Genomic DNA, 22,359 nt, shown 5'->3' on the forward strand with positions numbered 1-22,359 from the left:
CCCAGAGCCTGACGCGGGGCTCGAACTCACGGACCGCGAGATCGTGACCTGGCTGAAGTCGGACGCTTAACCGACTGCGCCACCCAGGCGCCCCTTGACTGCTTTTCTTAATGGTGATTCTAGGTGAGGGATCTTTGCATATTCTGGAACCTCTAACTACAGCTGGGAAGATACGTTTGGTTTCTGCCTTTTCTTCTCCTGACTTCTGTGTATTGCACAAAAGAAGAAAATAAAGAAATATCTCCAGCATCCCACAAACATTTAAATTTCTCCCTGTGCTGAGGGTGATGGAAATTTTCTTTATCTTGGTTACACAACTGTATTCATTTGTCAAAACTCACCAAACTGTATACTTGAAAAGGGTAAAGGCGGGGTGCCTGGGTGGCTCAGTCGGTTGGGCATCCCGCTTCAGCTCAGGTCATGATCTCACAGTCCATGAGTTCGAGCCCCACGTCGGGCTCTGTGCTGGCAGCTCAGAGGCTGGCGCCTGCTTCGGACTCTGTGTCTTCCTCTCTCTCTGCCCCTCCCCTGCTCATGCTCTGTCTCTCTCCGTCTCAAAAATAAATAAAAACATTTAAAGAAATTAAAATTAAACAAAAAAAAAAAAAAGGGTAAAGGCTATAAAGTATATCTCAATAAAACTAACCAAAACCAAAACGGTGCTTTATGCTCTCCCTTGCAGACATCATTTTATGGTGTCATAGTAACAGTGTATATATCATTTACTTAGTGTGGTATTCCTGCTTAGTTAATTAAAGTACCTTTCCATGTTGCTACTGTCGTCCTGAAACAATGATTCTGAGAAGGACCATGCCACTAGACAGGAAGCATAGCCACACCGGTGGCATCATACCATCTGGTAACATTTGCGTCCATAAACCCTTCTCGGTGCTCTCAAAATAGTTCATTACAAAATTAACTTAAAACCAAAAACTCAGATTGTACCACAGAGGATGTGGAGTAGGTGTGAGAACACATCAGAGGATGCGTATGGTTAGGAATAAACTCTCCTTTGAGGCAGGAGCTACAGCAGGTCAGGGTTAGGTCTCTCTCCTTCCCTCTGACGCTCGACACTGTGTTGCCAACAAGTTCATTCCATGTATAACTGAGAGATGGCTACACCCAGGCATCTGCTCTCAATGCACAGGCCCTAATCACTTTCCTACCTACGTATTTGAGTGGGCACTGAAGAAAAGAAAAAAAAAAAAAAGATGTGGCTAGGGACAGAAAAGGAACCCAACAGAAAAGCCACATCCCCTTCCAATCAAGTTTAGGAACGTAATTTTACATTATTGCCATCAATGCTGACTCATCACTTCCTATTCTTTTTACTGGTTATCTCCTCCGCCTATTGCTTAGTTACACAGGATCCTCATAATGGTCATTATCAAGGTAACAAAAAGTCCCAGGCTCAGATGCCACACAGTGAGCCTTGCTACTTCCCCACCAAATGGCCCTCCTTAATTCCTGAAAGCAATCACTGCATACCTCCTTCGATTACTTCCCATGGGCTTTGCATCCCACCCCCTTTTTTTAATGTTTATTTCTGAGGGAGGGAGGGAAGGAGGGAGAGAGAGAGAACCAGTGGGGGAGGGGCAGAGAGGAGGGGGGACAGAGGATCCAAAGCAGGCTCTGTGCTGATAGCAGAGAGCCCTACTCGGGGCTGGAACAGAGATCATGACTTGAGCCCAAGTCCCATGCTTAACCTATCGAGCCATCCAGGTGCCCCTCCCCAATTTCTTGAACTACAGCAGGCCATGTCATTGGCATGCCGCGCCCCTAAACCCCCCAGATCTTCTGTAAACTCCTCCAAATCCAGTAGAGAAGGCAGGTGCAGACCGAGGCTACCGGCCCATCCCGAACAGCACAAGGGACAGCTGCCACCATTTCCTACCCAGGGGACGGAAGCGGGGAATCCAACACGGTCCTTAAGGGTGAGACCAGACGTGGAACTGGGAAAGCAACGACGACTTACACGAGCCCAGGAGAGCAACGACAGAGACGCGGGGCCGGGGCAACAGGACTCTGGGCGGGCGGGCGGGCGGGGGAGAGCGTGAGGGAGCTCACCGGGCGTGGGGCGAGGGGTTCGGGCTCCCTGGGGAAGTGAGGTCCCGAAGGCCGTGCGCTACTCGCCCGGGCGAAGGGCCGGCCGCCGCGGCCCGGGGGCGCAGCGCGAAGCCAGGCGCGGGCGGCGGGGGCCGCGGCGCGGGGTGTGGGGCAGGCGGGGCGGCCCCCGGCAGGGCGGGGGCGGGTAGCGCGGGGCGGCGGGGCCCGGGCCCCGGCGCCGCCCCCCGGCGCGCGTGCAGCTTGCGGTGCTGGACGAAGCTGGCGCTCCACTTGAAGGCTTTGCCGCACGCGGCGCACTCGTAGGGCCTCTCGCCGGTGTGCAGCCGCCGGTGCTGGACCAGCGTGACCTTCTGGCTGAAGGCCTTGCCGCACTCCTGGCAGCCGTAGGGCCTCTCCCCGGTGTGCACCCGCCGGTGCACGGCAAAGCGCGAGCTGCAGCTGAAGGTCTTCCAGCACTCGGTGCACTTGAACAGCTTCTCGCCCGTGTGCAGCCGCCGGTGCTGGAGGAAGGCGGAGCTGCGGCCGAAGGCCTTCCCGCACTCCTCGCACGCGTACGGCTTCTCCCCGGTGTGGGTTCGCTGGTGCTGGCCGAGCACCGACGCGGAGCTGAAGCTCTTCCCGCACGCCTGGCACTCGTAGGGCTTCTCCCCGGTGTGGATTCGCTCGTGGACGAGGCGGTCGTAGCTGCACCGGAAAGCCTTGCCGCAGGCCTCGCACTGGAAGGGCTTCTCCCCCGTGTGGACCCGCCGGTGGCGGCGGAGTTTGGAGTTGTAGCTGAAGGTTTTCCCGCAGTCCTGACACTCGTAGGGCTTGTCGCCGCCGTGCAGTTTCCGATGCTGCCGGAGGTGGGAATTCTGGCCGAAGGCCTGCCCGCACTCCTGGCACGAGTAAGGCCTCTCCCCGGTGTGGCTCTTCTGGTGCCGGGCCAGTTTGGAGCTGTACCTGAAGGCCTTCCCGCACTCCTTGCATCCGAAGGGCCTGTCGTCCGTGTGGACGCTCTGATGCCGCTGCAGGTCTGAAGGCAGGCCGAAACACCGGCCCCGCTCGCCGCACGCGTAAACTGCTGGGCCCCAGCGCAGGCCTGGCTTCGTCAGGACACGGACACCGGCGCTTCCCTGCGGTGTGCTGGCTGGCTCCTCCCTTTCCCTGGTGGAGGGTCTGTACCCCTGCACCAGCCAGCCCGTGAAACCCCCTCCGTGTGAGCCCGTGTCCGCCCCCAGGTCACACAGCGGTGGCTCCTCCAAGCTGGCTTTAAGGTGAGGCTGCTGGGGACCGTCCGGGAGCAGCCCCTCCACCGCCAGTCTCTGGGCCACCGATGCTACAGAAACGTCCGGCCTTGGGGTTTGCTCCTCCTTCGCAGTCTTGTTTTTACCACCTGGCATGAGAAAAAAAGGAAACAGAGGAGGCACTTACTAAGGCTACAAGGGGAAAGGGATTAGGCGGTAATAGTATTGTTGGGAGAGAGACAGGGCTACCCGAGGATGCCCCGAAGGGAGAGAAAAGTCCTGGGGGCGGAGAAGGCGAGCCAGGCCATTTGGACAAGAAAAGCCGGGCACGCGGGCGGCAGAAGCTAGCCACCCAGAGAAGTGAAGAATAACGGGAGCGGGGTGGAGAAGGTGCTGGAAGGGAAAGCGGTGAAGAAAGAGAGAGCTGACAGGGAGAAGGAGATCTCTAAGCTGGAGAAGAGAGCTGGGTGAGCAGCCCCAGGCCACCCAGGGCCCGGGGCTGGGAGTCGCAGCGTGCAACAGTGGACCCCCAGGCCCAGGCGTGGGATGGGGCCTGACCAAATGCTCCAAACCGTTCTGTGACCTTTAAAGAGGATTCTGTCCTAAGCCCAGCTGGAGAGAAAACAATGGGCCATACTGCCGATCATGAAGGGTCCACAGGAGGCCATGATTTCAAAACCCACACTGTGTACTCTGAGACACTTACCTCTGAAAGGAAAAGGGTGTAGATTTTATGTTAAAAATAAAAAACAGTGATGCAGGTATAACAGATTTTATACTATTTTGGTCTATTTAAGTCTAGTATAGTCCAGACTAATTTTTTTTTTTTTTTACGTTTTTATTTTATTTTTGAGAGAGAGACAGCGTGCGAGCAGGGGAGGAGCAGAGAGAGGGGGAGACACAGAACCCGAAGAGGGCTCCAGGCTCCGAGCTGTCAGCACGGGGCCTGACGTGGGGCTCGAACTCACCCACTGTGAGATCAGGACCTGAGCTGAAGTCAGATGCTTAACCGACTGAGCCACCCAGGTGCCCCCAGACTAATTTGTTTTTAAAGGAGTCTTCTCTATTAGAATACCTAGGGTTTTTTTACAACTATGTAATTTTTCAAATCTTTTAAATTAATTAACTAATTAATCTATTTCAAGTAATCTCTACACACAACATGGGGCTCAAATTCACGACCCTGAGATCAAGAGTCACATGCTCAGGGTGCCTGGATGGCTCAGTTGGTTAAGTTTCCGGTTCTTGAGTTTGGCTCAGGTCATGATCTCCAGCCCCACATCAGGCTCTGCACTGGCAGCTCAAAGCCTGCTTAGGATTCTCCCCCTCTTTCTGTCACTCCCCTGCTCACACTCTGTCTCTCTCAAAATAAATAAATAAACTTAAAAAAAAAAAGACAGTCACATGATCTACCAACTGAGCCAGGCACCCCCCACCCCAACTTCCAGGGTAATTTTTAAATGCTAAGCACAACTCAATGATGAGATGCAACCCAGAGTTTAAATGATATGGTTTGAGGGGCACCTGGGTGGCTAAGTCAGTAAGCATCTTTTTTTTTTTTTTTAACATTTATTTTTTGAGAGACAGAGAGCACAAGTGGAGGAGGGGCAGAGAGAGAGAGAATGGGACACAGAATCCAAAGCAGGCCTCAGGCTCCGAGCTGTCAGCACAGAGCCCGACGTGGGGCCTGAACTCACGAGCGGTGAGATCATCACCTGAGCGGAAGTCAGATGCCCAACTGACTAAGCCACCCAGGCGCCCCTCTGACTTTTTTTTTTAAGTTTATTTATTTATTTTGAGAGAAGGAGTGCAGGGAAGGGGCAGAGAGAGAGAGAGAGAGGACAGAGATGGAGAGACAATCCCAAGGAGGCTCTGCACCGCCAGCATAGAGCCCAATACGGGGCTCAATTCCATGGCCATGAAGTCATGACCTGAGCCGAAATCAAGGGTCAGTTGGGGAACCAGGCGCCCCAAGCATCCGACTCTTGATTTTGGCTCAGGTCATGACTTCATGGTCATGGAATTGAGCCCCATATTGGGCTCTATGCTGGCGGTGCAGAGCCTGCTTGGGATTCTCTCTGTCCCTCTCTCTCTGCCCCTCCCCTGCTTGTGCTCTCTCACTTGCTCTCTTCTCTCTCTCAAAATAAATAAATAAGCTTAAAAAAAAAAAAAGATACGGTTTGAGATTCTCAAGGGCAGTAGTCTTGAAGGTGTGGTCCCTGGACCACCATCACTTGGGAACCTGTCAGTAATGCGAATTCCTGGCCCCTGCCCCACCCGGTCCTGCTGAATCAGAACCTCTAGAGCTGGTCTCCAGCAAGCCCACACTCTAACAAGCCCTGCATGAGATTCGGATGCTCACTGGAGTTTGAAACTACTGATCCAGAAGCTAAAAAGGCAGGGGGAGGCTGTTCCTGTAATTGTTTTAAGCCGCACTGTACATAAGGAAGTCTCTAGACGCCCGTAGCTACTTAACTTTAATTAAAACGGAGCCAAATTTAAAATTCAGTTCCTCATTCGCACTCACCACACTTCAAGTGCTGATGAGGATAAGGGCTACCAGATTGGGTAGCGCAGATGCAGAACATTTCTGTTCCACAGTGTTCTATCTGACCGTGCTGGGTTAAAGCCGTTGGCAGACTAGACAGACGACGTGTAGCTGTGGCAGAGGGAAACACTGAACTGCAGGCAGACCGCTGGGAGAGGTTTCTAATCAAGACGACGGCACGTGCTGGGTCAACCCAAAGGCCCCGACGAAGGCCGAAGTGGGGCTGAATCAGGAAGGGGCATTTGGTTTCTAAGACTTGCAATAGCATATGGGATGGAGGGAGTATGCGAACAGGGCCAACTGAGTGAGAAAGGCTGAACACCCAATGTCTGGATGGTTCTCATGGTATCTTTCAAAAAGGGAAACCATTCATTCCCAATAAATACACAGGCTTCCTTTCGAAAGCTAATCTGTAGGGTTTAGGGGTTCCTAATAATTCTATTCTCATGTATAGTTTCATACACACTCATACCTACAACGTTCTTATAGAAACAAGTTCTTACTATATTGCATTTATATTCCTAAATTGACCCCCCCCCCCAAAAGCCTATTTTCACCACATATTTTTGAAACCCTGTGGCTTTACAAGGAAAAATAACAGCAAATGAAATGTTTGGACGGGTCCTTTCGAGTTTGGGGCTGAAGGCTAGCAAGGGGCACTTTTCTGAATGAGAGTGACCGTTGCCATGCCCACAAGAGCTGGTATGACAGAAGCCAAACCTTCTTCCGGTTGAATCATTAATGGACGGGAGGAGGCCAAGCAGAAGAGGACAGTGGCAGGCTCTCCTGCTTACCTGTGTGGACATCTCCCGGGGCCTCTCTCCCCGTGGGTGTCCAGGGATCCAGGCCCCGCGGTGCCTCTCCTCGCTCCAGCTGGAGTATCAGCTCTGGTTTGGGGAATGGAAATGCTCCTGAAGGAGAAGGAAAAGGAACAGGAAGCTGAGGAGAGACCCTGCTGACCCTTCTCAGTCCACCTTCTGCTTTGTCAGGTGAAAAAGTCCCAGGACACCAAGGGAGGTCAGTGTTGAGACAATCTTGAGATCTAAGGGACGCTCAAATTGTTCTGCTCAGGGGTGGGGGTGGGGGGTCTTACTCTGGCTCCATCGGAGAGGACAGAAAGCTCTGTCATTACAGCGTGTACAGGGGGTCCTAGGAGACTCTCACACAGGGGAGACGGAGCCCAGGACTCCAGGGCACTGGAAGAGTGGAGCAATGAAAATGGGGCCACCAGGAACCTTCTCAGCTGTCTGCGCTCAGAGCAAAAACCCCTTTCAGGAGAGTCCCCACCAGGAAACAGGGAAGAGGCAAGTCCTGCTGAAAACCAAAGTGATCCCAGATCGCTCTCCATTAGCTACTCCCGAAACTAGGGATTAGGGAGCTCGGCTCACGGAAGCATCAGTCCTGGGGGCATGGGAGACCCCAGATCCACCAAGGAGGAAGCCAAGGGCCTTGAGGGCAGAGCTGGTTCAGACGGAAGGGAGGACTTACCCAAGGAAGTTATATTTGCATAATTCTCCAGCATCACCTCCCGGTACAAGGCCCTCTGCATGGGGTCCAGGCTAGTCCACTGATTCCGGGTGAAGTACACGGCCACGTCCTCAAAGGTCACTGGCTCCTGAAACAACAGGCCCCCGCTCAAGCCCTGTGTGAGGGTCCAGGAGGGGCCTGAGCTCCGGGGTAGCCCTGATTCCTCTGGAGTCCATGGCTCTGAGTCCCATGTACTTGTTCATGCACAGTACCTTCTTGCACTGCCAAGGAGCTCCGCAACGGCACCCCAGCCAGGGACAGCCCTCAGCACATTTTGAATGTGCAACCGCTGGGGCCCCAATCCAAGCACGCCCTCCAGCACTTGCTGCTGCCTGCCTGGTGGTCACATCAACCCCACGTCTGGTTCCATGAGCTGGGTCAATCTTCCCGGCATGTTTTCTAAAATGACCATAGCAGGCCATCTGTCTTTTACCCTGACTCCATCCATCCTGGAGCCCCTATTAGGGCCCTCCACTCAGGTTCTCTCTGGTCTTTCCCAGTCATGTCTTTGTATAGACAGAGGAACAATTCCAAGGGCACAGAGTTCCCTTCACTCTGGTGGTTCTCCCTCCTTCTGCCATCTTGCCTTACTGTCTCTTGAAGGCGATGTGCAGTGTTATCTCCTCCTCTCCTAACATACCTGGCTCCAGAGACAGGGCGCCAGTCTCCATCCCTGAGCAGGGACCTGCTTCCAGATCACCCAAGCTCTGTCCGACCTGGCAACACTGTCCTCTGCACCAGGTGCGTCTAGCTGTGTCCCCTGGGGCCATTTCCACCTTCTCCGGGAAGAGGGAAACCATCACAGGTTGTTCAGGCCTTTGTGCCTTGTCCTCGGTCAACTACTTTTACATCAATTCACTCAATCATCAGAACGCATGTATGAAGGAAGAGTTATTCTCTATCGCAGATGATGGGAATCAGTGATATTAAGCACTTGGAAATAGACCAAAGGGGGCCCTCTTTCTTTGAGCACTTAATACAAGGTTGAATAAGGAGGCAAACATTTCAAAATGAGCTGACCACTTATACAAAAGAGTGGCACTATAACGTCTCTTCCTTGACTTACGCTCTACTCTGCCCCAGTCTGTCACGTCAACAACCTCTCTGCGTGTAGCATCTGCTGGGTGGAAGAGACAGAGCTCATAAGTACCACAGGACTGCAGCCATCGTGGTGAAGATTGGTTCGGACCAGAATCGTTAATGGGTGCTAAATCTAGGAGGAAATTTTGACGATGAACAGGATAGTTGCGTGATCTTAAACGTCGCCCCATAGATTTCTTATTAGTTGCAAGGGAAAGATAATTATCTATACACTGAAGAAACCAGGTATCACCTTGATCAGAAAGTTGAAATGTGGCTAGTGTGACTGAGGAACTGAATTTCTCATTTTAGTCAGCTGAATTTTATTTTTGTCTATTTATTTATCTTAAATATTTATTCATTTTCAGAGAGAGAGTGCACGTGAGCAGGGGAGGGGCAGAGAGAGAGAGGAAGAGAGAGAATCCCAAGCAGGCTCCGCACCGTCTGCCCAGAGCCCAACTCCGGGCTCGATTCCATGAAATGTGAGATCAGGACCTGAGCTGAAATCAAGAGTTGGATGCTTAACTGACTGAGCCGCCCAGGCACCCCTCATTTAAAAAATGTTTTTAATTGTTTTTATTCTTTTTTCATTTTGTTTTTGGAGAGACATCGAGACAGAGCGCGAGCAGGGGAGGAGCAAAGAGAGAGGGAGACACAGAACCCAAAGCAGGCTCCAGGCTCTGAGCTATCAGCACAGAGCCCGACATGCGGCTTGAACCCGTGAACCATGAGATCATGACCTGAGCCGAAATCAAACGCCCAACCAGCTGAGCCACCCATGGGCACCCCTCATTTTAATTAACCTAAACAGGCACATATAGCTACCTTAGTGGACAGTGCAGAATAGTTCACTGACCCCAAACGTAACTAACCTCCTGTCTTCATCTCCTTCAGAGTCAACAGCTGGGAACATGGCCCTGACCTTCTTTCCTCACATCATGCTTCTACCCCTCCACGCCTCTGAGACCCCTCTCTAATGGTCAGCGCATTCTTTCTTCCTTTGTTTTCGGCAGCACTCGGCTTCTCAGCATCCCGTTCCGTCTCTGATCGCTCTGCTTCTGTCCCTTGCGAGCACGTACTCCTTCTCTGGGATGAAGCGGGGCTGGTGATTCCCCGACACGGGAAGTAGGTCCCGAGGCGGCACAGCACCGTGCAAACAGCACAGGCTTCGGAGCCGCGCTTCTCAATGGGGAAATGCCCGCCACGGGAGATATGGCACTGCGTGTCTGGAGACGGTTCTTGTTGTTCCGATCATGGCATGGTGTGGGTGCTGCTGGCACCTCATGGGTAGAGGCCGGGGATTCTGCCCATCATCCTGCAGTGCACAGGCCAGCTCCCCACGACGAAGAATTATCTGGCCCAAGATGTCAATAGCGCTGAGGTTGACACACTGGCTCCAGAGCCAGACTCCCTGGCTTCAAATCTCACCTCTGCAAGCCATCAGCTGTGTGACCCTGGAGGAGATACTCAAATTTTTTTTTGCCTCGGTTTTCCCGCAAGGCTCTTGTAAGAGTGGAGTGAGTTAATACGTGTAAAGAACTGAAATATCATCTGGCAAATGGCATTACAGAAACCTGAGCATTTACAACAACTACAGATGAGATTAGGGGAACATTTCTCGTGGAGCCTGTAGATAAGACTGGCAGTTGTCTAAACGTGTGTGTGTGTGTGTGGGTGGGTGGGTGGGTGGGTGACTGTGTATCTATTTTTTCCCCTCCCTTTCTTTTTTTATAATGGAATCTTTAATTTCACCTGGGGCTGCTCCCTGCTCCGGCAACTATAAGGGAGGCCAGTGAAAAACACAAGTATAAAAACTGGTGGGAACTCTCGGGGAAGGTTCCTGAAAGAGCGCAAACTGCTGAGAGGGTTGCCTTTTTTGTCATCTCTTCTATCTGGAACTCACACATGATAGCTGGAGATCAAGCAGCCACTTTGGACCATGAAGCAGCCTTGAGCACGAAAGCCAGTGCTAGGATGATGAAGCAGAAACAGATAAAGAGCCTGGGTGTGTGACAATAGTACCACTGTCACAAAATCCCTGGACTCCCTCCCTCCAACTTCTTTTGCGTGGGAGAGAAGCTCTATCTCGTTTAAGCCGCTGTCACTTAGGGTTTCCTTACTGGAACCCAACCCTGAGTGACTACTGTGCACCACGTAAAGCACCAAGAGAGAAGAGACTGCCCCCCACAGATGCTTAAACATTTCCTGACTTGGAACTGATTTGGGCTCACGTGCTGACACTTAAGTAGAACTGAAGAAGATGGCCAGTGCCCCCCAGAAAAAGAGCCACGCACACATTATTCTTATTATTCTAACGACACGACCCATCCACGACATGAGACACCCAGCTTTCACATTACGTGATCTAGGATGCTGGACAAAACTTGGATGCAATCATCCTCTAGGGCCAAGAACACCCTGGAAGGAGAACAGCTTCCGCATGAATTTGTGCCAACCAAGGATTCAGGCTCTCCTAGAGGTTAAGCTGGAGGCAAATGGGCTGGAGACACTGGCTTCAGCGCCACACTCAGCATTCCTCCAAGACCCCACCTCCCTCGTCAATCCACACCCTCCACAGGCTCCCAGCGGTGGTTTCACTGTACCCGGACTTTGCGATGTGCACGGCAAACTCCCCCTGTGGGAGCACCTGTTTAAACACAGGAGGTGGCCTTCCTCTGTATGGTGGGATGCACACGAGCGCGCCCCAAATTTTAACTTGCCCATTCGTCCCCCAGGTATTGTACAAATGTAGATTCTGATCCAGGAGATCTGGGTTGGGGCCTGAGACGGAGCCTTTCTGGCATGCCCCTTGGTAGCTGCTCATCTGTGAACGGTACTTGCAAGCTCCATATTTGCATGGATGCAGATTCTCACTTTCTAGGAGAATTTTTTTTTTTAACGTTTATTTATTTTTGAGGGGGTGGGGCAGAGAGAGAGAGGAGGCACAGAATCCAAAGCAGGCTCCAGGCTCTGAGCTGTCAGCACAGAGCCTGACGTGGGGTTGAACTCCCGAACCGTGAGATCATGACCTGAGCCGAAGTCCAGTGCTCAACCGACTGAGCCACCCAGGCGGCCCTCTAGGAGAATTTCTTGTCTGGTGCCTCCCTCTTTCCCAACCAACTTGATCCTCCCAAGTTTAGCTGCTCACCCTCATCACCTCCCCTCCCACATCCTCTTCTGCCCTACTCAACTGATGGATGCAAAGCTAAGCATGGGACTAACCAGGTCAGGCTACTTACTGTTCCTGTAGTGACTGTTCTTATCTATTCTGGATGTGGAAAGCTGGAAGAAAGCTCAGCTCACCTGGGACCACAGAGTCTGGAGCATGGCTGATGACCCCTGGCTTCATGCACTGCCCTCTCTGTTTGGAAAAGCAAGCACCTGCCGAGCTAAGAGAGAGAATCACAATGAGGCTGACCCCGCCTTGTTCCCCCACCTCTTCCCCCTCAGTCTCCTTGCCTCTCTCATTGGAAACGATATTTCCAGGACACTCTGGGCATTCTCAACGCACCTCCTCCAGTGGTTCGTGGGGTGCTGAATCTGCTTCCTGTGTAAATTCGACAAAGCTGCCTGGCGAGGCTGAAGATTCCTCGAAAGGATGTCTGAGAAGCGAGAGTCAAGAGCTGCCGTGGATTTGTGGCTTTCAAGAAAAATCCCTGGCCCACGATGAGTGAATTACCAGTAAGTTTGTACGGAATGATTCTAGCGATGGTGGCAAAGATCCCAAATGAGCATTGAGAGAAAAGGTAGGATAACCGGGCCCTGGACCAACCACGGGCTGCACGGCAAAATCCAAGTGGTGATCTGGCCCCCGGGGAAAGGGGGCGCCGCTCAACGTCCCAGGGGGCGATGCTGACCGGAGACCCGACGCGAATCTGAACACTCCACCGCGGGAAGTGGGCGACCCCACGCGTCACCGCCCCCCACCCCGGGTACCGCGAGCCGGGGGACGTCAGGCCAGCTCTTCGGGGCAGGAGGGTTGGTGGCGCCTCGGCGGGCAAGGGCCCCTTGGGCGATGTCTGTGGGCCCTGACGCCCGAGCCTCGGGACAGGGGCTGGGGGCGGGCCACCGCACAGCGCGGGGCCGCCGAAGACCCGGTCGCTCCCGCCGACCGCCGCCGAGGCGGAAGCGCGGGCGGAGGCGTTCCCCAGCGCCGCGCCGCTCTAGGACGGCCGGAGGCTGGTCTTCTCCATGGTCCCGAGCCAGAGCCGCCACCCACGCGCCCGGGTGCCGGCTGTCCTCCCCCCCGGACTCCGCGGCTCCGCGCCCCAGCGGGCGACCAGCTCCTCGGGGACGCCGAGTCCGCACCCCACTCCGCGTGGGTCTGCGAGCGGGTTGTGACGCCTGCCGGCAGTAATTAACCTCCTACTGAATTCCTGGCCCCATTCTCCGCCCATCGGCTACCGGACTGCGCCCTGAGACCTCCAGGCCCGGCTCTGACTGTCCCCGTTCTGATCCCGGCGCCACCACCTATATCCACTGTAGGGCCTGTGCGAGGTACTGAAACTCTGTGCCTCCGTTTCTCAATTGAGAATGGCAGTAGTTTCGAACTCATAAACTCAGCGCATTGAGTGTGTCAACTCATGCAACTTCTGGTTCTCACCGTCGGTCAGAGTAAGCGCTTGCACTGTTGTTGATGGCATTATTATTATTCCTGCCTATTGTTGCCGCTTTTCCTAGAACACACGCCCATCTCTCTCCAGTCCAGATAGAATAATAGTCACAGCAGCAGCGCTTCCTATCGGCCAGGCATTAGTTTTGGGCTGGAGTTCTGTGTATCAACCTGCCTACCGTTTCTTTCTACTTGGCTAATCCACAAGCACCTAAAATCCAAAATGTTCCAGACTGATCTTGTCATCCTTCCCTCACCCTCCTGTCCCACCTTCCAGGGGTGCCCTGTCCCTTTCGCCCCACAGACTGCACTGTAACCGAACTAAGATGAGTTCATTCCTTGGTGAGTTACAGGTAGAGACTATACCAGGTGGGTTTGTCACACAAAGGCAACTTTATTTGCGGCAAAAAAGGAGATTACGGGGGAAGAACTTTTCACACATTGGATTGGCAAATTGTAAGATATCAGGAATTCAAGATTGTCAGGCAGGAATGCCCGCGTTCACTCTTGATAGAAGTCAAAATTGACAGAGCAAGTCTGAATTGGTAGAACCTCCAGGAAGAGTGATTCAAAAACACTTGCATGGGGCGCCTGGGTGGCTTGGTTGGTTAAGCGTCCGACTTTGGCTCAGGTCATGATCTCACAGTCCGTGAGTTCGAGCCGTGAGTTCGAGCCCCGCGTCGGGCTCTGTGCTGACAGCTCAGAGCCTGGAGCCTGTTTCAGATTCTGTGTCTCCCTCTCTCTCTGCTCCTCCCCTGTTCATGCTCTGTCTCTCTCTGTCTCAAAAATAAATAAACGTTAAAAAAAAATTTTTTTTTTTTAAATAAAAAACACTTGCATTCTTCAACTCCGCAAGCGCACTGACTGGTAATGTGCCCCAAATAAACAATGACATGTACAGAAGGACGTGCGTACAAGGATAGTCACGGAAGTACTATTTATAACAGAAAAAAATTGGCACCATTCTTAAGGTCTATCAATAGAGATCAAATAAACCTCCGCAATGAACTTCAATAGGTCACACGAACATTCACACCAGGAACTATTATGCAGAAGATAACTAGGTAGATGAATAGGGGCTGAGTAGATAAGATCTCCAGACGTATGAAGGGAAAAAACTTGCAGAATATGCAGTGTAAGATCCGTGTTTGAAACATGAAAACTAGATCATGTAGATTATAAATGCATGGGAAATGTCTGCAAGGACATACACAGTGGTTCCTTTGCAAGACACCATAGTTGTTAGTGGAGATAATCAAAGGGCCCTTTCATTTCAATTCTAATGTAAATGTATTAATGATGTAATGTATTCATGGTTTATTCTGGACACACACACACACAAAATTCAGCTAGCTGGCGGACCTACAGGTAACCTTAATAACTTGGGCACTAAAAGATACACAGAATTTCATCCAAGAGCTGAGAAGTAAAGAAACATGTGAATTAGAGAAAATAGAACTCAAGACAAATTCCTGTGGGTTGTCACAGTTGGGAGATGCTAACTGCCTAGAAACTGGAAGCTGTAGGGGGCAGAGGCTCTCTGAAAAGCCAACTATCCAACTGCCTTACTTTACCTAGAGGACCGGGTTATGTCTGTCTCATTTGATCCTTGCCACGGTGTTGTATAAAGCAGGTTATCAGGGTCCCTGTTTTTCAGATGAGGCTCATGGGAAGTACAAGAATGGGCTAGGGCTGCAGGGCAGGATTTAAGCTTGGATCGGACTCTGATATCAATATTCTCTCCGAATGCCATCCTCCCTAATAAGGTAACTGGACAAGTGTGCAATTCTCTATCATCAGAGTGGACTATTATGTACCTGTGTATTTTAGTAACTTCCTGATCTCCCCTTCCATCCTGCTCTCCCTCTCTTCCTCTGGAGTCTGGACTAGGCTGCCAGATGGATTTTCCCAAGGATTACAACCTAGCTAAAAAATCTTTATTATTTGCACACCTCCCTCCCCCCCACCCCATTGTACTTTCCTACTCCTTTTCAAGTGCCTTATGCTTCAGTCACTTCCCTGCAGGTTCCCTAGACTGAATTTCCAAGCTCTGCTGTTCCCTATTGCACTCTTTTCTAGGTGCAGCTCAAAACCGCCTCCACCCTGAAGCGTTCTCAACCTCTCAGCCTTAAACTCATCCTCTGAGCACCTCATGATTGGAGATGAAGGGCCATCCAAATCAAGGTCTATCTGACAGAAGCACTCTCCCCTCTCCTCCATGGACAATTTCAAACCTGCATTCTCTGCAAATCTGCATTCCCTCATCCCTTTCTGCGCATGTCACCTTGGTTTCAAACTCCAGAGAAATTCAGAGATCAGAGACACCCTTGATTTCCTGACAGCAAAACTACAAATTTAGCTCCTAAATCCACTTTTTCTTTTTCCTCTTCAAAGGATGTATAACTTCTTAATCCCTCCTCCTCTAGGCTCCATTCTGTCTTTTCTCAAAAACCGATTCCTTTCCAACTAGCTGCTTTTCCAGAAGCATCCAAACGTGTCCATCACTCCAACTACAAAATCAAAACCTCCAAACTCTATGTAACATTTCTTCACTCACTGCCCTCTCCCTCTCATGTTGACAATCCCAACGTTCTGTAGCTTCCACGTCCCCTTCCTGGTTTCCCACCTCTGATCATTCCTTCCCAATCTTCCTCTATTCGTCTCCTTCCCGAGGGCATCTTGAGTGACTGCTTACATACCCACGAACCCCAAATCTGTCCTTAAGAGCTGTGTCATTAACTACCACCGCTCCTATGAACCAGTCACTGGGCTGTCCAATCACCATTTACTTCCCTACTCCATGAAGCACACCGCACAGGAGGAAACTGGGCTTGAGGATAAGGAACATGCCTGGACCACAAAGCACTTAAGTGACAGAGCCAGGATCTGAATGCAGGTTGTCAGCATCCTGGTTTTATCTACCAGACTATCAGGTTAAGTCTGTGTAGTACCTATCCTGTGAATAACCTCGCTCCAGCTTTTTCTTCCACAGGCAATGAGCCAAAGTACAAACCAGAAAACCTTAGCACATTTGGCTCTTACTTTCCTTCCAGCCCAATCCACGAAGGCCTCCTACATGGCACTACAGCTACTTGGTTTGTACCAGTCAAGGTGAGGAATACTGCCACATCTGTACCACACCTTTGACCTTCCCAGTAAACGTTCCCTTAAGATTCAGTCCAACGTGACCTAAATCTGAGGGATCACTCCATTGGAAAACACTCAATGGCCTGTTGCACTCCTCATGGATCAAACGCTAACCTGCCATTTTGTTCTGGGGTCTTTAGCCAGCCCACCACATTCTTGACTTTCCTACCACCCTTCTCCTTATACCAGCTTTCTTTCAGGTTCCAGCTGAAGATCCCCACTTACCTAGATAACTCCCCACCCCTCAGGAAAGGACAGGTAACCCTAAACTGCCTGTATTTCCCTTATCTACTCTGCACCATTTGCCTATTAATATCACCAAACAAAGAAGAGTTTTGTCCTCATTAATCCCAGCGAGGCTCCAAAGCCAGCTTTTGGTTAGAAAATGATAGGGAACCAGAGACACTTTAACCATCATCCCTTAAATAGTAACATTAACAATCCTATCAATCTGCGCCATAATCCTGACCCTGGCAACAGACTTTATGTCATAGATCAAGTACACTTGCCAGCGTGTCAAAAAGAACCTTTATTACGGATTTATAATAGCCTCTTATGCTTTTATGCTTTCTTGCCCGATGCCTTCGGAGCAGGTGCTTTCTGGGCTGGAGCTTTCTGACCCTTCTGAGCCTTTGGAGGTGCTGCCTTCTGGCCTGCAGCTTTTGGGGCAGGAACCTTCTGGGCTGGAGCCTTCTTGCCCGCAGCGGCCATCTTTTTTGCTGGAACTTTTGCAGCAGCTGCTGCAGCAGCACCCTTAGCAGCAGGTGCTTTTTTGGGAGAAGCTTTCAGGAGAGCTGCTTTCTGTAGCTTCCTAACTTCAAGCTTGATTATTCTGTTCCTCTGAAAAATTTCAACATAAATTATTTACTACATACGCACACAAAACCTATTTTTTCCATCCTGTATATATAGGACGTATACACACAGAAAGCAAGCCTTATGTCTAAGACCCCTATGAATTCAACTTTGGTCTACCAAGCTTGGGCAACCTGAATTACCGACTTTAGGGTTAGAATATAAAAATCTTGGGCGCCTGGGTGGCCCAGTCGGTTAAGCATCTGACTTCGGCTCAGGTCATGATCTCCCGGTTTGAGAGTTTGAGCTCCGCATTGGGCTCTGTGCTGAGAGCTCAGAGCCTGGAGCCTGCTTCAGATTGTGTCTCCCCCTCTCTCTGCCCCTCCCATGCTCATGTTCTGTCTCTCAATAATAAATAAATGTTAAAAAAAATTTAGAATACAAAAATCTTATAACAATTTTAAAACTTACCATTTTCTTTGCCTTCATGACTTTGTAACGATCAAAATCTGTCATCTTGGCTTTCTGTGAAAAAGGAAGTAAATATATGATCGCTCATACCACCTACCACTCCTCCATAAAAGAAAAGGTCACAATTCAAGTCACCCTAAGTCATTACCCTTTCTCTGGCTTCAATCTTCTTGGCCCATCTTGTGGCTGCCCATTTCGTATTGATATCTGCCTTCTGCCAGGCTTGTCGGACATATTTCTGGCGAGCACTAGAAAGAGCCAAGACCAGATTAAGGAATCAACTTTGAAGCCACACAGACCCAAAGACAGCTCTGAGCCTTCTGAATGCACAATTTATACCCTGTTAAGTTAAACAGCATAAGCAAAACAAGCCAAAAGCACCCTTCCCACTCATTCATCACACTTCCAGCTGTAGTTGTCTCCAAAGACCACACACCACTTGGCACACTAGGTCTTTTAATCACTTGAATGTTGTTCACTAAACCAGGATGGTCCTATTTATTTTTAAAGTAAGCTCTAGTCCAACATGGGGCTTGGGCTCACAACTCCCAAATCAAGAGGTCCCATGCTCTACTGAGCCAGCCAGGCACCCCTCAAACATACAATTTTTATAATAATAATAAAAAAAGCAAACCAATCTTTCTGGATATAAAATTACCTCTGACCTTGTATATACCATCACTCTGGTGCAGTGGATGTAAAGAAAGCAATTTCCTTTTCATAAAGAATGAGATAAAGCTAATCCTTAGGCCTAATATTTATTCTGTACAATAATGCTTAAAGATAGGCGGCCAAACAACAAAAAATCTAATTATAATAATTTTGAAGTTTTGTTCAAATACTTGAAGTATCAAAACCCTGCATGCTTAATAAACCAGCAGTACACGTGACAGCACACGTTCCATGCAATCAACCGTCACTGCAGTCGAAATAACTTTAGAGTAACACATCACAGTGTTTTAACTTCCATAATCTATATCATGTCAAGAAAGAAAAAATCACTATTGATATCTTCTGTTTCCTATAAGTAGCTGGAAACAGAATCGCTTTAGTGGCTGTCAAAAAGAAATGATGTAGGTTAAATACTTAATAACTGACACACACTAAAAGCTGAACTAATGACAGCTAGTACTGGAAGAGACAAAAATTAGTTTTTGCTTTTTAAGCTAAAGGTGACTAAAATATGTCTGGGAGACCAGAATTCCCCAGGGTGGTATTTGTTGTGTAAATCCTGAAAGGAAGCAAGAAAAAGATGGCAAACGTGGATAAAGACAAAGTCAGAGAAGTAGCAGGGTGGAAAAAAAAATCAAAAAGGAAACAACGGCCATTCCTTTCTATACCGAAAACCCCTCTTCTGAATTGTTCTTTCTCTTCAACACTGTATGCTACATTCTCAAGAAAACAAAATGGCAAAATGTTTTCTGAATTAGATGAAGCAAACTTTTACTAGTATAAACAAAGTTGGGAGAGTGGTGTTGACTGGCATATAGTTACCTGTGAGGAAACTTGAGGATGAAGTCAGTGAGCTGCATGCATTTGAAAGGCATCGCCTGCCTCCTTACCTGAGTGCAAGGTCCATCAACCAAAGCCTAGAACACATAAGATCAAAAATCTCAGTGCAAAACATAATAGTACCCCAAACAAGGATTCACAAACTTTGGTCACTTAGTTCACGGTTCTCAAATACCAAAAGCATACAAGGGCTTTCCATGTGCCTGGCTTTGTTCTACACTCACTTTACACATAGGAACTCCTTTAAACCTCACCAACCGTTTCAGCCCACAGTCAGTCAAAAGGTCTGGCTAGTTTAAGTGGCAGAGTTAATACTCAAACCCAAGAACATCTGGCCAATTCAAGCCTGTGCATGAAACCCCCACTTGGCACTGCATGTTTCCTCAATGGTAAATTAAAGCTACAACCTGTCACATTCCTAGCTCAAGAGGGCCATTGGGAAAATTACCATTGCCATCATACTGCAGATCAGTCACTGGCATGTGAAGTTGTGCTACTTTTCCTTACACTTACCCTGTTTTGATCAATAACATCTACAATCGCTACCAGCTTCCCGGCATGAGGCCCAAAGGAGACGTAGGCCACCCGGCCAACCTCCACGAAACGCCTGAACACCTAAAATCGAGGGGGAGGGAGATGGAAAGACTTACTGAAATTGAAAATACTCGTCAGTTTATAAGGCTTTGCAATCCAAAAGCAATAGAAGTACAGCAAAAAAGAACGTTTGGGGAACACGCCCAAGTGACCTAAGACGACCTGATGAATGGACAAAACACGCAGGGGCGGCCGCGCCAAAGTCCGGTTCCCGCGGGCTGGAGCTCCAAGCACATGGGGTCTGCACAGCCCTAGGCCGGCGGGGCCCCGGCAGACCCCGGGCCGCTCCAGCTTTCCAGCTCTGGCGGCTACCGCGCGCACGCGAGGCCCAGGCGTGCCGGGCCTGCAAGGCCTTCCACGCGCTCTTCGACCGGGCGCCTCGCAAGCTCCGAAACTCCGTGCCCCACCCGCCTCGGGACCCTCACCCCAGGCTACCTAAGTCCCGCTGGACATCGTCCCACGCCTTCCTTCCCCCTCCGAGGCGGAGGTGGAGCGGCATGGCCGCCACACCGGGAGGCCGCAACAGCAATACTCACCATGCTGGCGGCGTTCAGCGAGAAGGAAGAAGGGCCGCCCGACCGGGCGGATGTGTAGAAGGCCGCCCCGCCCCTGCGATTAACGAGCCGCCGACGCGAGCACTGATTGGTTAGGGTCGTACGTGCATACGCGCACGCATGCTCACTGGGAAAACATGGCGGAGCTGGTTCGAGCCTTGTTGCATTTTGGCTGACCGGGGCAGCGGTGTATGGTGCGGCAGCCTGGTTAGTAGCAGGACGGCCTGGTTAGTGGCAGGACGGTCATCTAGTAGGACTTTAGAATGAAGAAGAGCACAGAAGCTGTGACTTTCATTATAATTGTGTCCGCATTCCATTTGACTTCTTTTAATGTTCTTCCATTTTTCTTCCGTTTCTCTTAAGTACCCCGGATTTTTGTCTAAATGTTGTTACTCATGGCTTAGTACTAGTTTTGTTTTGTTTTTGTTTTTTCCTCTAAGTGATCCCAGCAATTCTGTTACCTTTTGTTTTATTTGTTTTTTTTTTTTTTTTAAGTAGGCTCCATGGTGGAGCTTAGATTCACAATCCTGAGATCAAGAGGCACATGCTTTACTGACTGAGCCAGCCAGGCGTCCCTTAACCTTTTATTTTATTTATTTTTTTTTTAATTTTTTTTTTCAACGTTTATTTATTTTTGGGACAGAGAGAGACAGAGCATGAACGGGGGAGGGGCAGAGAGAGAGGGAGACACAGAATCGGAAACAGGCTCCAGGCTCTGAGCCATCAGCCCAGAGCCCGACGCAGGGCTCGAACTCACGGACCGCGAGATCGTGACCTGGCTGAAGTCGGACGCTTAACCGACTGCGCCACCCAGGCGCCCCTTAACCTTTTATTTTAAAGTAATTCAGGCTTAACAGGAAAGTTGCAAAACAGTACAAATAATTCCCCAAACAGCTTCACTTACGTTCCCCAAATGTTAACATTATATGTTTGCTTTACTGTTCTGTCGTTTACTTCTAAACCCATTTGAGAGGATGTTAGACATGATGTACCTATTAGACATGATGTACTATTTCCTAAAAACGAAGACATTATCTTACATAATCAGTGCAATAATCAAACTTAGGAAAATAATATTAAGTCTATCGTTTATTCTGCAGTCCTTATTCAAGTGTTACTGGTCGTCCCACTTATGTCCTTTAGAGCAAATAAATTTTTTTTTCCTGGTTCATGATCTAATGGAGGATCACAAGTTGGAAGCTGTCACGTTTAGTGTTTTAAAATCTGTAATAGTTCTAAGCCTGTCTTTCATAATACATTTTAATATACAGGCCAGGGGCGCCTGGGTGGCTCAGTCAGTCGAACTTCAGACTCTGATTTCGGCGCAGGTCATGATCTCATGTTGGTGGGATCAAACCCCGCATCAGGCTGTGCACTTCCACCGCAGAGCCTGCTTGGGATTCTCTCCTCTCTCTGCCCCTCCCCACCCTCTCTCGAGCACTCGCCAGGCCCCCCCCCCCCCCCCCAAGCAAATACATCAACATTTTAAAAAAAGGTCTTCAGGGGCACCTGGGTGGCTCAGTCAGTTAAGCATCCAACTCTTGGTTTTGGTCCAGGTCAAGATCTCACAGTTCTCGAGTTGGAGCCCCACATCAGGCTCTGTGCTGACAGTATGGAGTCTGCTTGGAATTCTCTCTCTCCTCTCTCTGCTCCTCCTCAACTCTCATATGCTCTCTCTCACTCTCCCAAAATAAATAAATAAACTTTATTATTTTATTTTTATTTACATTTAAGTTAGTTAACATACAGTGTAGTCTTGGCTTCAGGAGTAGAACCCAGTGATTCATCTCTTACATGACAGCCAATGCTCATCCTTCCTTAAAGTGCCCTTCTTAATGCCCATCATCCATTTAACCCATCCTCCCCCAACCCCCTCAAAATAAATAAATTAAAAAAAAAAATCTTTAAAATACAGGCTAGTTGTTTTGGAGAAGGCCTCTCAATATGGACTTGTAGTCAGATTCCGATTATGCATCTTTGGCAGAAATGCTGTGCCACTTGATGCAGAATGTCAGAATACATGCATAAGATATCTCTTTGTCTAAATATGCAGTGTTACCTTTCATTGCTGGATTAAGGTGATCATTGTACTGGCAATTCCCAAGTATCTTTCAGTCCTTTCCTCTAAACTCTATGCCAGTATCTTCCAGGACTGTTCTACCAGCCTCCTAAGTGACTTGCTTTCTCCATTGCCTCCCTTAATCTATTCTCTGCTCATCAGTCAGA

At 49.8% G+C, this 22,359-nt stretch overlaps 2 protein-coding genes across 6 annotated transcripts; both read right to left on the reverse strand.

The window, feature by feature from the left end:
- Positions 1-663: 663 nt before the first annotated feature.
- ZNF619 (zinc finger protein 619) lies at positions 664-13,057 on the reverse strand. Of its 5 annotated transcripts, XM_045436459.1 has the most exons (6): positions 12,385-13,055; positions 11,960-12,050; positions 11,752-11,837; positions 7,330-7,456; positions 6,636-6,752; positions 664-3,442 (listed from the first exon to the last, which is right to left on the reverse strand). In XM_045436459.1, exons 3-6 carry the CDS (start codon positions 11,773-11,775, stop codon positions 2,064-2,066), a joined length of 1,647 nt encoding a protein of 548 aa, XP_045292415.1. In that variant the 5' UTR covers positions 11,776-11,837; positions 11,960-12,050; positions 12,385-13,055; the 3' UTR covers positions 664-2,063. The 5 variants fall into 5 exon arrangements, with proteins under 5 accessions (XP_045292415.1, XP_045292416.1, XP_045292414.1 ...); XM_045436460.1 differs by having other exon boundaries at positions 11,752-11,829; positions 11,960-13,056; XM_045436458.1 differs by having other exon boundaries at positions 11,960-13,055.
- Positions 13,058-16,716: 3,659 nt separating this feature from the next.
- RPL14 (ribosomal protein L14) lies at positions 16,717-22,359 on the reverse strand. Its single transcript, XM_045436463.1, has 7 exons — positions 22,193-22,359; positions 20,116-20,389; positions 19,499-19,600; positions 18,968-19,062; positions 17,622-17,721; positions 17,474-17,527; positions 16,717-17,047 (listed from the first exon to the last, which is right to left on the reverse strand). The coding sequence occupies exons 2-7, from the start codon at positions 20,116-20,118 to the stop codon at positions 16,769-16,771; spliced, it is 633 nt and encodes a 210-aa protein (XP_045292419.1). The 5' UTR covers positions 20,119-20,389; positions 22,193-22,359; the 3' UTR covers positions 16,717-16,768.

This window comes from Leopardus geoffroyi, chromosome C2 (assembly GCF_018350155.1).
Source record: "Leopardus geoffroyi isolate Oge1 chromosome C2, O.geoffroyi_Oge1_pat1.0, whole genome shotgun sequence".
Taxonomy (NCBI): Eukaryota; Metazoa; Chordata; class Mammalia; order Carnivora; family Felidae; genus Leopardus; species Leopardus geoffroyi.

Excerpts from the sequence above, each read along its gene's own strand:
- ZNF619 (XM_045436460.1), bottom strand. The coding sequence starts at position 11,775 with ATGCTCCAGACTCTGTGGTCCCAG. Across the intron at positions 6,753-7,329 it reads TGCAAATATAACTTCCTTGG|GAGCATTTCCATTCCCCAAA; the intron begins GTAAGTCCTCCC and ends CTTCTCCTTCAG. Across the intron at positions 3,443-6,635 it reads CCCGGGAGATGTCCACACAG|GTGGTAAAAACAAGACTGCG; the intron begins GTAAGCAGGAGA and ends TTCTCATGCCAG.
- RPL14 (XM_045436463.1), bottom strand. Across the intron at positions 17,722-18,967 it reads ATCCTCAAGTTTCCTCACAG|TGCTCGCCAGAAATATGTCC; the intron begins GTAACTATATGC and ends GGCTCTTTCTAG. Across the intron at positions 17,048-17,473 it reads TCATGAAGGCAAAGAAAATG|AGGAACAGAATAATCAAGCT; the intron begins GTAAGTTTTAAA and ends GAAATTTTTCAG.